The sequence below is a fragment of the Emydura macquarii genome, unplaced genomic scaffold (assembly GCF_026122565.2).
Source record: "Emydura macquarii macquarii isolate MOO-44397 ecotype Brisbane River unplaced genomic scaffold, CSIRO-AGI_Emac_v2 contig_3692, whole genome shotgun sequence".
Classification (NCBI taxonomy): Eukaryota; Metazoa; Chordata; order Testudines; family Chelidae; genus Emydura; species Emydura macquarii.
In genome coordinates this window covers 1634868-1650901 of record NW_027133829.1, presented here as the reverse complement: position 1 = coordinate 1650901, position 16034 = coordinate 1634868, and the positions used below count along the sequence as shown (strand labels likewise).

Below are 16034 nucleotides of genomic sequence, written 5' to 3'. Positions count from 1 at the left end.
AACAAACGCTCGTCCTGAAACAGCTGCAATGTAAAACAATCACTTTCAGCTCAACACTGGAGTCACACAGAGGAAAAATAATGCAGAGAGTTGCTTATGTGAAACTACCTTTATACTAGTAGGGAGCCACTTTCCCCAACTGCCACTGCCCTGCATGCAGCCTGGATGATTACAGGAGTAAGGGGAAGAGGCTACTATCACAGTCCAAGGCAGTAAATGTGACTGATTTTTCTTATTCCCAGATGTAGTCTTTGTCCTCATCTTAAATGAAATAGGTTAAGAGAAAATCTTCCCCTCAGGTTTTTCCAACCAGTTCTATTTTGGATTTGGAATTAGTGAAGGGATACATGACACCACCAGCAACTGATGCACATCTATATGCTATAGTGATGTACATATATTCAGGTCACTTCAGGGGGATTACACAACAGCATACTGTCCATCCAATGTACTCATTCTGACAGAGAGGCACATGCATATTTCCCATCCGCTGCCCTCTCCTAGTTTCCATGCATTATTTGGAAAACAGAGCCTCACAATCATAAGAACTCCCATACTGGGTCAGACCATTGGTCCATCTAGCCGAGTATCCTGTCTTCCGACAGTGGCCAATTCCAGATGCTTCAGAGAGAATGAACAGAACAGGAAATCAAGTGATCCAGCCCATCGTCCACTCCCAGCTTCTGGCAATCATGTAGTGTATGCCAAGCTAGAGAATGAGATGGGTCATGTGAGCTACATCTAGATATGAAAGGCACAAGTTGTGTGAATTCTGTCCTAGTCCTGTAAAAGAAAACTTGTCAATTCCTTGGCCAATAATTCCCAACTTTTTTTCGCTAACTGTTTAGCAAAGGGGTCTTGAGAATAACTGGCACTTTCTCATTAAGTGTCTTATTTAATTAAAGCCATAACATGTTCTGTCAGCCTCAACTTTCCTATCAGAATTAATGAAGTGCACCTAACTTATCTATTCTCAAGTCTTCTGTCGATAGCCAGAGAGGAAAATTCTGGGCATGATCACAGCACATAACATGATCGATCCGTTTTGAATCACTCTCTCTCCAGTCATTGCAGAGACCGCAGCAACTGAGATACTTCTGCCCATTACCTCAACAGTAGACAGTACACTGCATGTCAGCACATCTCCATCCCAGAGATGGGTTTGTTCTTAATTATCTCATCTGTACTGTACTCCCAAGCTACAGCCTCCTCTGAAGGGAAAAGCAAGGCCTTGAAGATAAATGAGGAGGAGTAGATAGCTAGAATGGTAGGTTGGGATCATTTATAAGAAAAGAAAAGAAAAATTGTAAAACAGTTGTGGAGAGTTATATCTGTCTGTCTAATTTATATGGAAAAATTGAATGAAAAGACTTTAAAATAATTGAAAAGTATGTAATAAAGTCTAGGATTAAATACACTTTTTTAAAATCAAAGGCAATAATATATATGTATGCATGCACATGTGTGCACTCCACAAGGATAAAGCTGGGGTTAGCTATCATTTTACATAAAGAGTAAAGCAAAGGTAAAATAAACTGAAGAGACTCTAGTGTTCATTACGAATAAAAATAAGAAAAGGCTTGCACCAAATACACCAGTAATAGATGGCAAGGGAGATAAATAATTTTACACAAATACATTATAGCCAAGAGTTAAATACTGATAGTATTCTAAAAATATGGAACAAGACATGTTAATTTTCTCTGACCACTTTGTATGTATGCCACTACCCAGCCCCCACCTTCCTTTCTTCTCTCTTGTGTCTTTTAAGGCCCTTATGCTGCAATCAACACGGCATGGAACAGCTTGTGGGATGAGGATCTTACGCCTCAGCCCGAAAAGACTTCTGCATATGCTAAATTTTAAGCAAGTGACTCCCTCTAGTGAAGTTAGTTATTCAATACTAGCACCCATTTGACCCCATTTTAAACCCCATTATAACATATATATCATATTTTTATATGTGCCTGCTCTGACTGGCATAATTTGCTTGACAAATTCATTTCAATGGTGTTTTGATAAGTGATTCGCAAAAGATTAAGAAAATTAGGTATATTCACTATAGAGGAATTTTCTCATCTGGCCACACAGGGGCTTACAGTCCAGATTCTGATCTCACTTATGCTGGTGTAAATCTGAACTAATTCTACTGAATACCCTATTCCTTTAGTGTGGGATTGTCAAAGTATCCACGTGACCTAGAAACAAACGTCCTTTCAATGGGACATGTGCTCCTAACTTACTTTGGCACTTATGGTAATTCTACCCTTACAGTTTTATTGGCATTAATAAAGGTACTTCCCCATGTTTTACAATGCCAATGCAAATACACTACTCAGTTTTATATCTGCAGTGTAATATACGGATGCAATCTGTCATAATGTACAATTTATGAATATCATAGTCCAGATCCTGTGCTGGTACAAATTATGCTGGCACCATATTAAAAGCCTTCATAGTTCTCATAGGCTACATCTACACTACACACCACTGGTGGCAGCATGTAGTGCACATGTAGATACACGCCACAGTGAAAAGTGCATTGTGTCCCACTGCACTGTGTAGCTTCGGGGTCAGTGAAAGGCTCTGGCAGGGGGAGGCAGCAGGGAAAGGCTCAGCCTGCTGTCTCCCCTACAGAGAAAAAATGCTCCAGCAGCAAGGAGTCTGCTAGAATCTCTCCACAGCAGGGAAGGCTCCATCAACGTGAAGCTGGCAGCCTCTCTCTATTGCCTCCCCACTGCTGCAGCCTTTCCCTGAAGCAGGGAAAGGGATCCATAGCGAGGAGCTGCCCAAGCCTTTCCCCGCTGGGGGAGTCTTTTCCTACAGAGGAGAAAGGCTCCAGCAGCAGGACACTACATTGCTAAAAATAGCAGTGTAGACAGAGAGGCACGGCTTGGGCAAGCAGAGCCATGTAGGGTATTTACTTGAGGACTTACTTACCTACACCTTTCAGGTATGTATTTACTCTTTGTGCCTAAACTGTGCCTCACCATCTATGCTGCTGTTTATACCCATGTTAGAGGGGCTATGCTGGTATGTTCTCTACTTGCTGCTGAAAGGAACTTGCAGTGTAGACGTACCTTGACACGATTTGATAGCCCTGAGCTTCATTTTGTTGGTGATGGAATTTCACTGTTGTAGGCCATACATTTTTAGTTACAAGACAAATACTTTGTCTCCCAAGAAAACATCTAGCCCAGTAACCAAATTGTGCATTCTTCAGTGTGGCTTGTCTTGTAAATGTAAGCAGGGTCTGAATGAGCTCTCCTGACATATAGGAATGATCTGGGGAATAGGACTTCAGGAGTTGATCTTGTTTGCATGGACACACCCACTAGGTGATCAACATGATGGGACTGCCTTGACCAAATGATCACTTTTGGCTGGTGTTGGATCACAAGTCATTCTGTTATTGGAGCAGATGTACTATAGGGTTGTGATCCTTGTGTGAATCAAAGGCAGCAGAACTGAACTTGGCATACTCTGACTGAGGGACTCACCCTCAACTAAACTGCACTCACTAGGCAGGGGACATAGCCCAGTGGAGTTGAAAGACGGTAGGGACAGGTACTTGTACCTGGTTGTGTGGACCTTACCTAAAAATCCTAGGCACCATTTGACCCTTCCTCTCTCCACTGTGTAATAACAGAGCTGATTAAGACTCAATTGAGAGTCTTGTTACACACCACAGAGCTGAAATCATTGATAACCAGGTCTAAGCATAGATCTGTCTTGGGGTAGTATCTCTGATGCAAGAGACTGCCTGGTGTGCATTAGCAGTGAGGCTAATAACTGATGACTGAAATCACTGAGAGCTGTGCTAAGTGGTGAGACCTCAATACACTTGGCATGTGGCTGGCTTAACAGTGAGTCGCCAGCAGGGCAGAGTGGCGAACAGCCGGCAGGGGGCCCAGCGGGGTGAGCAAAGTGCCTTCTCTCCCTTTTCCCCAGCAAGGGTGGTAGGTGAATTCCACAGATTTATCTCTGAACTCTGAATATTCTCTGACCAAGGACAACTACTGTAAGTGAGTGCTGTGAAGGGAGGGGCACATTCAAGAAACTTCTGGTTGCTGGATTTAAGAACCTAAAGCAAAAGGAAATGGTCCAGCATACTGTGGGGTGGGTGTTTTTGCTTGTGGTTTTATGTTTATGGATCCTGCTTGCAGCGTTTTCCCAAGCTAATGCCAGGTCACTTTTCCCCTTTTATTAAAAGTTTCTTTCCTACACACAGTCTCTGTGCTTGTGAGAGGGAAATTATTGCCTCTAGAGGCACCCAAGTGGTGGTGTATAATTGTCCCAGGTTACTGGGTGGGAGCTCAAGATGGTTTTGTGTTGTACTGTTGAAAAGGAACCCCTGGATATTAAACCCAGCCCTTGTTACTGCCAACTCTGACTGGCAGAAGGGTTACACAAATACAGAGACAGACAATTATTTATATTTCACTTATGTTCATCAAGGTTGGAGGAAAAAAAAAACCCAAGAATCTTTTCCATAAAACAAGCTATTGAACAACACAGTTAATGCAATATGTTCACGTGTATTGTCTGAAGCAGAATCAATGAAAAGCTAAAAAAAAAAAAACAACTGCCTTAAAACTACTATCACTAATACAAAAGGTGCTGATCTTACTAATCAAGTATGTTGCAAGTCAAGGCTTGCTATGAAACAGATGATGTCCAATTAAATGTTGACTAAACAGCCAATGTTTGAATGAAAAACACCACACTTTCTAGCAGACGTTATGAGATAACTAGTTAGTGAACCAAAGGGCAGGAGCATAAACTGGATTCAGTGTGATGCCAGATTTCAGCACTAAGACATCGGGGCACTCTAGTTTTCACTGAACTCTTTGTGACACAAACTGGGAAAAAAGGTGAAATATGAATCGAGACAGTATAGTACTAATGCCGTAAAAGCCTGTCTTAGCACCCTTGTATTCTCCTTCATCTTCCTCTCACTAACATACAATTCTCTGCAAACTTAAAAAAAGATAACATTTAGAGGCAATTAATCCCATTCTTCAAGACTTATTTCAGTTAAAGCCATGATACACATATTCCTCACAACTAAACACCTAAAGATCTATAGCACCTAGCAAATAAAAAAAAAAGTCAGTCATGTAGGTAGGTTCTGAGTATCACTAGAAAAACTCCTTCAAAAGACACAGAAAGACTCACAATTATTTCAAGCCACTCATCTAAATAAAAATATAAGACAAAGTGATCAAAAAGTAAATAGCCGTAACCAACATCCTGAGTGACAGTCACACAAACAACATCTTATGTCCATACATAAATATTATTCAGAAGTGATGAATAAAAAAAGACAGACGTCAAAACTGTTAATTTGAAATCTTCAGAGTGGATACACAAAAGCAAGAATGTGGAAAGTGCTGATGTTTGCAGAAAATGCTATTGCTTTTTCTGAAGAGAATGAAAATTCTAACCTCCCAGTGAAAGATGTGAGCACTCAAATGTAAAGCAAAACAGAGAAACAAGCCATAGCTTCTTAGCCACAACAACAACAACTGTGCCCGCATTTAGTTTCTGGTCTTCAAAAGCAGCACATTTAAATTAGTTTAATCATTTAAGCTTTTCTTTTTAAGCTTTCAAAATAGCTATGAAAGAATTTCAGAGATTGAAATAACAGGCATAAAGAGGCCCGAATTCAGCAAGATACTTAGAAACATAAAACATAACTTTAAGCATAAATATCAAAGTGAGATTTCTGAGGTGAACCATTAATGTCCTTCAGCCAATGGCCTTCCAGCTGGGTTACAATATCTTTGTGCAAACAGATCACTGACACAGTTTAATACATGTGTCAATAACGGCAGGAATTTTGCACAGAAATAAATAAGAATGCCAGCTAGAGGAAAAAAAGCCCTCACTGAAAAGGTATTTTTCCACCAAGAAAGAAAATCTCTGGATCAAATTCTGCTTTGCTACAAACAATAACCCCACTATAGACCTCATTTTAAGCATCTTAAAAAGGCAATAGCAGTTGTCAGCCACAGCACCATTTTCCAAACAGTGAAGCTGTGTCCATGATACATTTATCTATCCAACAAGGTTCTTCTGTAGCATCCATCACCACAGTATCTCCTTAGGTCCAGCCTCAGGATTTAGCATTATACCGTCAGGCTAGGCCAAGCTGGCAGTTGTTGCAAGTGCTTTGGAGGATAGGATTAAAATTCAAAATGATCTGGACAAACTGGAGAAATGGTCTGAAGTAAATAGGATGAAATTCAATATGGACAAAATGCAAAGCACTGAAATGAAATGAAATTCAATAAGGATTAAGTACTGCACTTAGGAAGGAACAATCAACTGCACATACAAATGGGAAACGACTGGTAGGAAGAAATACTGCAGAGAAGGACGTTGGGGTTATAGTGGAACACAACCTAATATGAGTTAACAGTGTCACAATGTTGCACAAAAAGCAAACATTCTGGGATGTATTAGCAGGAGTGTTGTAAGCAAGACGTGAGAAGCAATTCTTCCGCTCTTCTCCATGCTGATAAGGCCTCAGATGGAGTATTGTGTCCAGTTCTGGGCATCACATTTCAGGAAAGACATGGACAAATTGGAGAAAGTCCAGAGGAAAGCAACAAAACTGATTAACGGTCTAGAAAACATGACTTGTGAAGGAAGATTGAAAAAACTGGGGTTGTTTAGTCTGGAAAACAGAAGACAGGACATAACTTCAAATACTTAAAAGGTTGTTACAAGGAGGAAAGTAAAAGATTGTTCTGGTTAACCTCCGAGGATGGGAAGAAAGCACTGTGCTTAAATAGCAGCAAGGGACATTTAGGTTGGACATTAGGAAAAACTTCCTATCAATGTAGTTAAGCACTGGAATAAACTGCCTAGGGAGGCTCCATCATTGGAGGTTTTTAAGAACAAGTCAGACCAGTGTTTCCCAACCTTTTTGGATCGAGGGCCACAGATATAATTTTTACAATCCTGAAGGGCCACAGCAGCCGCCCACCTACTGCAGCCAGACGGAAGTTCAGTGAGGAGGCTGTCTCCTCGTGGATCTCCCGTCTCTCTAGTTGCAGCAGGGAAACTGCACATGACCTATAGCCCTGTGCACTCCACCTGGGTCCCAAGGCAGTAACTCCCTTCTGCACCCAAGGGGATGGAAGATCAGTGCTCACCTCCCTCTGGCTCCAGCATGGACCCCAGCACCTTACCGTACTCCCTATGCTTTGCTCTCTGCTGGAGCCAGGGGAGGGGAGCGCTGAGTTCCCCTCCCACTGGCTCTGGAAGGGATACCAGTGCCTATGGACCTAGACGGAGTGCTTTGCCATACTCCCTGCTACAGCCAGGGGGAGGGGAGCACGGATCTCCTGTCCCCCTAACTGCAGCAAGGAGCCTGCACCCGTCTTTTAGCCCTGGGGAAATGCACTCCACCAGGTCTTTAGGCAGCGGCTGCCTTCTGCAGTCAGCAGGAGGGGAGCCGCGGGCCACTTTGAAAGCCCCCGCAGGCCACTTCTGGCCCCCAGGCCACAGATTGGGAACCACTGAGTTAAATAAATACCTGTCAGAGGTGGTCTAGTTATTATGTAGTCCTGCCTTGAGTGCAGGGTAATGGACTAGATGACCTACTGAGGTCCCTTCCAGTTCTACAATAATTAAAGACACCACAAAGTCATGTAACAACATGATCCTCTATGGGGCTACTGCCTCTAGGAGCCAGCTCTTGTGTGCAAAATTGATGAGGGCATACACTTACTCCACAGGCTCTGCCATATGAACAACAGCCCTTTCTGGGAATCAGGTCTTCTGCACATTTGCAAAGTAAGAGTCAAGACAGAGATGCAGCTAACACGTTCTGTATCTGTGTAACAACAAGGGCAGGCAAACGCAAAACATTCAGCTATACAAATGGCCCACAGCAAAAAAATAAATAAAAAAAAAAACACACAAGTCCCAATAGCACTATAGCAATTTAATGCTTACATTTTAAGGCCCACTGAGGTCAATGAGACTTAAAGACATGGGATATTGAGCAGAGATGGGCTTAAGCACGTGCTGAAGTGCTTGCCTCAGTCAGGCCCACAATAAGCATGGGAGACATCCATTCATTGACCCTGGGCAAGGACTAATCATACTTACCAGAATACAGACTTGGTTAGTGCAGTGTTTTTCCAAGTAGAGAACAGACTTTGCTATAATATAAAAAGGATTCTTTATGGATTGCTACTGGCCACAGACAAAGCCTGCTCTCTCCAGCTCTCCCCTCCTGGGGAATTAAACCCAGCTGTGCTGTTTCGTGTCACTCTACAGACCCTGCTTCTCCAGATCTGCACTGATCCTAAAAACAACCCACGACTACCCTGCGTTTGGCAGGTCTAAAGATGGTCCTAACTAATAAGTTCTCTCATATCAGAGGTCTTGGATACCCTTAGAAAAGCATTTCTTAGCAGCAGTTTCAATTACTGATTTTAAACAAACAAAAAGAAATTCACCTTCCTGAAATGTTAGTCTTTTAAGAAGTGCCAAGAGATCTTTAAAGCCATGCCACCTTTACCAGCATGCGCTGGGGCTGACAGCTCACAACGCCCATAATAACCTCGCAACCCCATGAACAGTCACGACCCCTAGTTTGTGAGCCCCTGGTCTGTAAGTACCTACACGGGGAGCAAATATTTAATAATGGTCTCTTCAATGTGGCAATGAGAATGCCAAGACTCTGATGTGCTGGGAGTTGTATTTTTGGATACATTCAGAATCTGTTAGCCAAGAAATTGAGACTCAGGACAGTTCCTCAGCTGCTGTGAATTGGCATCACTCTAATCGGAGGAGGCCATTTTATACCAGCTGAAGATCTGGCCCTCAACTTCAAAAGTCAGACTCAAAACCTCAACATGGTAGCACTTACTCTAGTTCTATAGGCCAGCCCTTAGTTAGAAATTACCACCAAACTAGATTCAAAACTAATACACTGTTTACACTGCACAGTAGAGCTTTTAATTGTGGAGTGACAGGTGGATATTCTGAAAAGCAAATACTGAATGACAAGCATACTACTTTTTTTCCCCCATTATTGGATACTGAGAGGGCGAGGTGCTCCTGAGTGTAACAGAGTAACAATCTGGTCAAGTAAACTAGATCAATACAAGCCTGTAATCAGAAGTAGACAGGTACACATTCAGAGGAATGAAAACGTAAAGTCAGTCAATCATAATTCAGCCAGCATCATTTGGGGACTGAAGAAGAGCAGCCTGGACTCAATGTTTTTCCATGCACATATCTGAGCTGACCGACACACACTGAAATCATTCTACACTGAACACAATGAAGCATGCTAATTTGCTAAAATAACATTACTAACTGATTTGCACTTCAGTTAATTGGGATTGCATTTTTTTTTTTTAAATAAAGCTGAAACCAGCCTCTCCAGGTCCTGGCCAGACTGTTTGTGAACCAACAGGGGTTTCCAGGCATTAAACTGGCAGAATTTAGGTACATTTAAAAAAAAAAAAAAAAAAAAAAAAAAAAAAAAAGAGGCAACTCATGCAGAGGCTGGAAGAGGGGGTATCAGCTGCACCACATCAGCATGCCATCTCGCAGTCAAGCAACACTACAGAGTAGCATTCGTGTCAGCTCCAAAGTAGCTGCAACTCCTGACGTCCTGGATGAAGCGGGGGAAGTAAAGGAGAGGGAGAGGTGAGTTGTGGTAGTAATTGTCTGAAATAATAGTAAGGCAGAAAAATAATGGGGGCTGGGGGGAAATGTGCAAACATACTAAGGGCTACTGACTGACTTCGCAATCTGTAACAATAAGATATCACTGGCAGTTGTTCACGTGGACTCAGGAGAGAGTCTTTAGCTCTTTATTTTGGTCTAAAACAAATTGAATGCATGTTAACTATTTAAAAATAGCACTAATAGAATTGGAAAAACATTGCATTGGACTTTATAGAAAACCAAGAGATTTAATTTCTAAAGGAAACTATGGGACATTTTTGACATACTGCATTCTTTTATTTACACTAGCAGTATTCCCCTTCTTTTTAGTAAAAATGTAAGGATTGGTGATTTACACACCACCTTCCCAGGCATCAAAGTTGTATTTATGCAGCTCCGCTGAGAGCTGAACTCTAGAAGTGTTGGCAAAAATTTCCCATCCCCACCCCTCTGATTCCCAGATTGCAATCTAAACAGAAAGTTTTATGAAAAGCGCTATACATCTTTAGACCAGACAGCTCCTCACAGTTTTTAAAGTTTAATTTCAATCTCCATATATGATAATCTGCACAATATTCCATTTACCTCTGCTAGAAGGATGAAGGGCTGAGCAATTTGACCACTTGCTATCACCTCTGGTTTACTACTACTAGAGAGAGGCTTATAATACCCATATAATGTACCGCAAACCTGACCCACAGCCAGTACTGGTCATTCCAGACCCGGGCTTCTCTCAAGTGGGGTCTGTTAATTGACCAGAACTATGCCAGACTCTTTAATGGTTTGGCCATGCTCATATGACAGCCCAGGTTAAGATCTCTCAAACCATGTTATTTGTCACCTCAACTCATTTTCAACTAAGGTTTTAAGAGGTGAAAATCTACTGAATTATTAATCTCATTTGACACTCAGCTTGCTTTCCTACACTGTATTTTGTCCATCCTGCTTTTTACAGAGATTTATAAGCAGAGGAAAATTACATAGATTCTCTTTGTAGCATGCAGAGATTGCTTTTAGGCCTTATGTTACTGTCTATGAATCCACTTAAGATATTAAATTTCAAAATTAGCTCCAGTCCATGAGTCATATCTGAATTTAGATTGTATTTCATACCATTGTAATGCAACAAAAAAGACAGATCTGTGTTACTGAAACGAATGACTCCTCACCCAACACCCTGATTTCTCTTCTCCAATCATCGGTGCTGGAAATAGGGTGTGGAGGGGTGCTGCCACACCCTTTGGCTTGAAGTGGTTTCCATTATATACAGGGTTTACAGTTCGGTTCAATGGCTCTCAGCACCTCCCCTATAAAAATTGTTCCAGCATCCTGGACTCCAAGTCTGTCTTTTGCTTGAGCAGCAGCTTTAAGATGTCATTTAAGATGATTAAATGTGATGTCTCAATTACAGCTTGCAAAATCCAAGCGCACACACACACACAAACCCCTAAAAACAAAACCCTTTAGAAAACTGCCTATTTCTATAGAAAAAGATAAACTACAAGGACATACTCCCTCACATCCAGGACTTGCTGGCTAGGATAATATTCCATTTATATTTACATTTTTAAATTAACTATTTGGTGGCAAAACACTCTAGGAATTGTATAAAATAAAACAAAACAAAACAGTAGATAGAAAATAGAAATCAGGTAACATTTACAAACAAGCATTTACCAAAAACTAAGCTGCACAAACTCTTGAAACAAGGTGTGCGCCAAATCCTACTACAGGGGAAATAGATACAAAAATATTTAATGTGGCTCACGGAAGTTATTGGCATGAGGCTTCACAAAAAGCAGCCATCAAATCATAACAATTTTAACTCTTCCCTGGAGGGTTTAAACCTTAGGCTATGATGGCTGACATATCAAACCATTTCAACTCCAATACAAGTAAATTACCTTTTTCTTTCACCATGGCAAATAAATCCTCTTTTGTAGCAGAGACAGCAGGGATTAACTGAAGTAATTTACAAACACACACACTTTCCTTCTAGCAATGTTTGGCTGTGATTTAAAGAGGAATGTGGGGGGCAGGAGGCAGCTAATTCCAGAGAAGTCTCTTCCTTGGTAAGTTTTTCCACAAGATCTGATACAGTCCGATTGCGCGTCACGGTCTCTTTTCTTTTTGTGCCTCCTATCTCCTCATTCTCTCTCTCTCGGTCACTTTTACTGTGACTAATGCCAGCTCATTCCGTGTTTGTGGACTCTGCCCCTTCTGCTGAACAACCTGCTGCAGCTGCTGCTGTGTAACAAATGCAAAATTCCACAGTCCCTAATCTCTAGTCACTGACACCACCTTCCAGTTCTCCTTGCCAAGAAGGATAGCACTGGCAACACAGATTTCTCCCCCAAGTGACAGATAACAGATTGCATGTGAGGAGCACTGAGGAATGCCTCGGGAACTGTTTAAATTGCAAACTAGATATTCACTAGCTTATTATTTTTCCTTTGAACCAAACTGAGCCATGAGTCAACATAAAATGAATCCAGGACAAATGCGGCTTATTATTATTTGTATTACTTTAGTGCCTAGGAGACAGTCACGGACCAGGACTTCCTTGTGCTAGGTACCGTACAAACACATAAAAAAACCTAAAAAACTTAAAATCTAAGTATAAGAACAGAGACAACAGAGGGATACAGACAGGCAAGTATAAGTAAACAATATTGGTCAGCATGACAGGTCGTGGTCTTAGCATACCAACATCCCAACTGTTGGCAAGTGTTTTGAGTTTTCAGGAGGGTTTTGAAGGAGGATAATGAGTTAGTTTTCTGAATTTTTGGGGGGCCTCCTCCCAAGGGTCAGAGAAAGCACAAAGGTGATCGGAAATTTAACAAGTGGGCAATGACAGCAGAGCTGACTTTCCTTGATGAGCACTGTTTACCCACTTCCGTTTTCATTTTAAAGCATACATAAATGTTAGTATCTGGAAAACAAAGAGGCTCTGAGATGATCTCCTAATGTCTTTTCACCACAGCACACAATGGAATAGTCAAATGAGACCTGTGCAAAGTGGGCACATCAACTGTACTTCATAACTCTGAAGGAAAGACAATGCTGTTAAAAAACGTTAGTCAGACATCACCAAAACCAGACAGGTTACTGTTTTGTACGGAGGGCAACTAGGTTTAGGAGCAAAGGTCAAAACATTCTAGAAATGAAATTTCTTGGAGTGGGTCTGGGTCTCCCTTCTGCACTGGAGGTACACCATATATAAGCTCCAAATCCTCTTGTTATTCTTTCAAAAATAAAAATAAAACAGATCATGAGTGCTCAAAAAACTGATGTCAAACAGCAAGACTGCCTGTAAGTTTCTCCACATACATCTCTGTCCTTTCAACAGCACTGCTGGCTGAGTCCTGACATGTAACTGTTCTGGTTTTCCAGTGTTTAATCTCCCAAGCACCAGACTTTCAGCACTAACTGAGCACTGGTATTAGGATGGTCATTAATTTGATAAGTCATAAAATAAAGCACTTAGTGTTGCCAAGCCTCAAAATTTCATAGCAAGTCTCATGATATTTGTTGTTTTTTTCCTGAAACTCTAGCTTCTGGAGTCATGTTATTAGGCAAGATGCTTAGATTTTTTTTTTTTTTTAAAGTCGTAAGTTTCTAGCCCTTATGGTTTGGAGAAAAGTTTGTAAATGATGGCTACTTTATAACATCACCTAGTATAATTGGGCTCCATTCTTGGTAGGTCCATAATCTTATTTATTGCCTAACAATCATTATAAAACATGATTCCTAGTGACTCAAAAATCAGAAGGCAAATAAATATAAAATATACCTTTTAAAATCATGGTTTTAAGCCAATCTCATGATTTTTTTTTTTTTTTTTTGGGGGGGGGGGGGGAGAGAAGGAGAGAGGAGGAAGAACTGAGTCATGATTTTTAAACACTAGGGATTGGCAATACTGTACTTCTATATCATATTTTCCTTCTCCAAAGGTCTTTATTCATAATGCTTTGCAGTTATCCACAAATCACTTTACAAACATTAACTAATCCTTACCACACCCCTTTTGGGCAGGTAAATTTTAAAACCCATCTTTTACAGATGGGAGTGGGGAAATGAGGTTAGAAGTTTAGCAATCTGCCCAAGAACAAAGGAGAAGTCGGTGGATAAACTGGGTTCAGAATTCAGGTGTTCCTGGTTCCCAGTTATGCACTAGTTAAACCACACTTCTGGCTTTGGAGAGCTGAAATTGGTTTGGAACTCAGGCCCCCATTAGGGAATTCCTTCCCAAAGCCTTTATTTCAGAGGGCAAAAGAAGTTAATGTAAAGCAGGGGTTTTCAACCTTTTTTAGAAACTATACCTCCCTACAGCCTCTAGGTTTCACCTGAAATACCCCTTCCATGGTTTTCCCACCTGACTCCAGGGGCATGACCCCTGGGTGTCAGAGACCAGGGGTCAAGCCTGCATTTGGGCCCCCCCCACCACAGGGCAGGAGGGGTCCCCGGATCCCACAAGACAGCACCACCCCCCAGCTGCTCCGGGGAGGGGGGTCTGTACCAGTGATTCTCTGCTGGGGGGGGGGGGGGGAAGGACGGAGGAAAAGGAGAGAGAGAGAGAGAGAACATGCTGCTTACCTCCTCCTATGAGGGGTGGGCTCCGTCACCCTCCCCCTCCACAGTTACCCACCGTGCGGCACCCGGCTCTCCCGCTCCAGCCCCACAGCCTGGCACCAGCTCAGATGGGGCAGCTTCACCCCCCAGATGGGGGGGGGGGGGCACTGGTCCGGCTCTTCATGATGCACAGTGGGGACAGGGGGCACAGGAGCCTCCCAGATACGTGTCACGAATGGCCAGCTTGGCACCCGCCCCCACAAGCAAACACCAGGTGGCGTGGCCCCCTCGGTACGTGACTCCCCGCTTCCCGCCCAGTCCAGCGCACAGCCAAGAAGCGGGCTGCAGCCACTCACCTCCCACTGGGTCTGGAGCGGAGCCCCCCGAAGTGCAGGGCCTGGGGCAGTTGCCCCGATTCTCTTGCATACCCCCTACACTACTCTGAAGTACCCCCAGGGGTACATGTAGCCCTGATTGAAAACCTCTGATTGTAAAGGATCAATATGCAAGCACCATTCAGACAGAGCAGCAGATGGGTGATACATCTTGGAGAATCAGACCATACAGCCCGTGAGAGATTTTACTTACTGCAAATGTTTTGTATATATACATACACCATCCGGACCAACAAAAAGACGGTCTTATTTAATTTCTCTCTCAGCTTTGACTTGATATTTCTTATTCAATTAACTCTTTATTTAAATAAAAAGACATGTTGGGAAATACGTGGGAAAAAACACCTATTGCCTAATGAATGCAGGCTGGCCTTCTATTGTTAGCTCCCTAATGTGCAGCAGGGGTGCAGCCCAAGTAGTTCAGCATTCTTGCTTCTATGACTCAATATGTTACTAATAATGGCATCGGCTTCTCCGTTTGGTGAAGATGGGCTAAACGCCTTTAGCCCCTACATACTGCGCATCATGTCACATTTCTGACATATCACAGAGCACTGTGGGCTGCAATTCAACCTAGCTTTGTTCTTAAGTCACACAATATTTTGTAAACAGCAGGAAGAGCAGGTCTTGAAAGTGGCATGTCTGACCTTCATTCATAAATACAAGCTCTGCTATGCTACCTAATGCCAGAAGGCGCTACACACATGGCTATGATTAACCCTTTGCTGTGATTTTTAGACACTCTGAAGTTTGTATCAACAATCATCATTCATTTTCCACTTTAGCAGCTGCTGACATGTCAGCTAACCGCTGGTATCTGGAACTTTTTGTTCTTGGAGTCCACTACCCCCATTTCTCACATGTGCTAGAGATAAACACTGCTGTATTTCATCTCACCCATGACTGCAAGGAAAGATTCCCACTCCCTCCCCCCAATCAGCCAGCCAGAGAAAACTGCAATGTTAGCCTTTAGCAAGCAGGTAAAAATAGCTTTAAAACATACACTGTAGTAAATTACACTGGAGAGATCAGGAGCCAAGTAATTTACTCCTGAGTCAAAGGATATAATATCAGTTGCTGATATTATAAATAAAGTCAAATGCATTACACTTTTATGCTTGCCTGGTTTTTGTTTTTAATCTCATTGTTTACATTCTTAGGCTACACAGGACTTATGCCAACCTTTCAGAATCTATTCAAACACCTCACCAACTAGAGAACAAGGACGAGTGACTAGCAATTCTGGAAACACAAAAATTCAGACAAAAATTAGATTTTTAAATTACTACTGTCCCTCAAACAAACAAAAACAAAAAACAAAAACCCAAACAAAATTCAAGACAAACAAACAAAAAAACCTTGTTGCAA

General features: G+C 42.1%; 1 protein-coding gene across 9 annotated transcripts in view; it reads right to left on the bottom strand.

Moving 5' to 3' along the window:
• ABLIM1 (actin binding LIM protein 1) overlaps nucleotides 1-16034 on the bottom strand; it is a 185719-nt gene that overhangs the window by 157395 nt on the left and 12290 nt on the right. Inside the window, exon 1 of one of the 9 annotated variants that reach the window (XM_067536952.1) lies at nucleotides 11604-11898. The exons of the other annotated variants lie outside the window; for them this stretch is intronic. Within the exon in view, the coding sequence (XP_067393053.1) occupies nucleotides 11604-11619 (16 nt within the window). The 5' untranslated portion in view covers nucleotides 11620-11898. Of the gene's footprint in view, nucleotides 1-11603; nucleotides 11899-16034 lie in introns of those variants that run through there. 9 annotated transcript variants of the gene reach the window in all.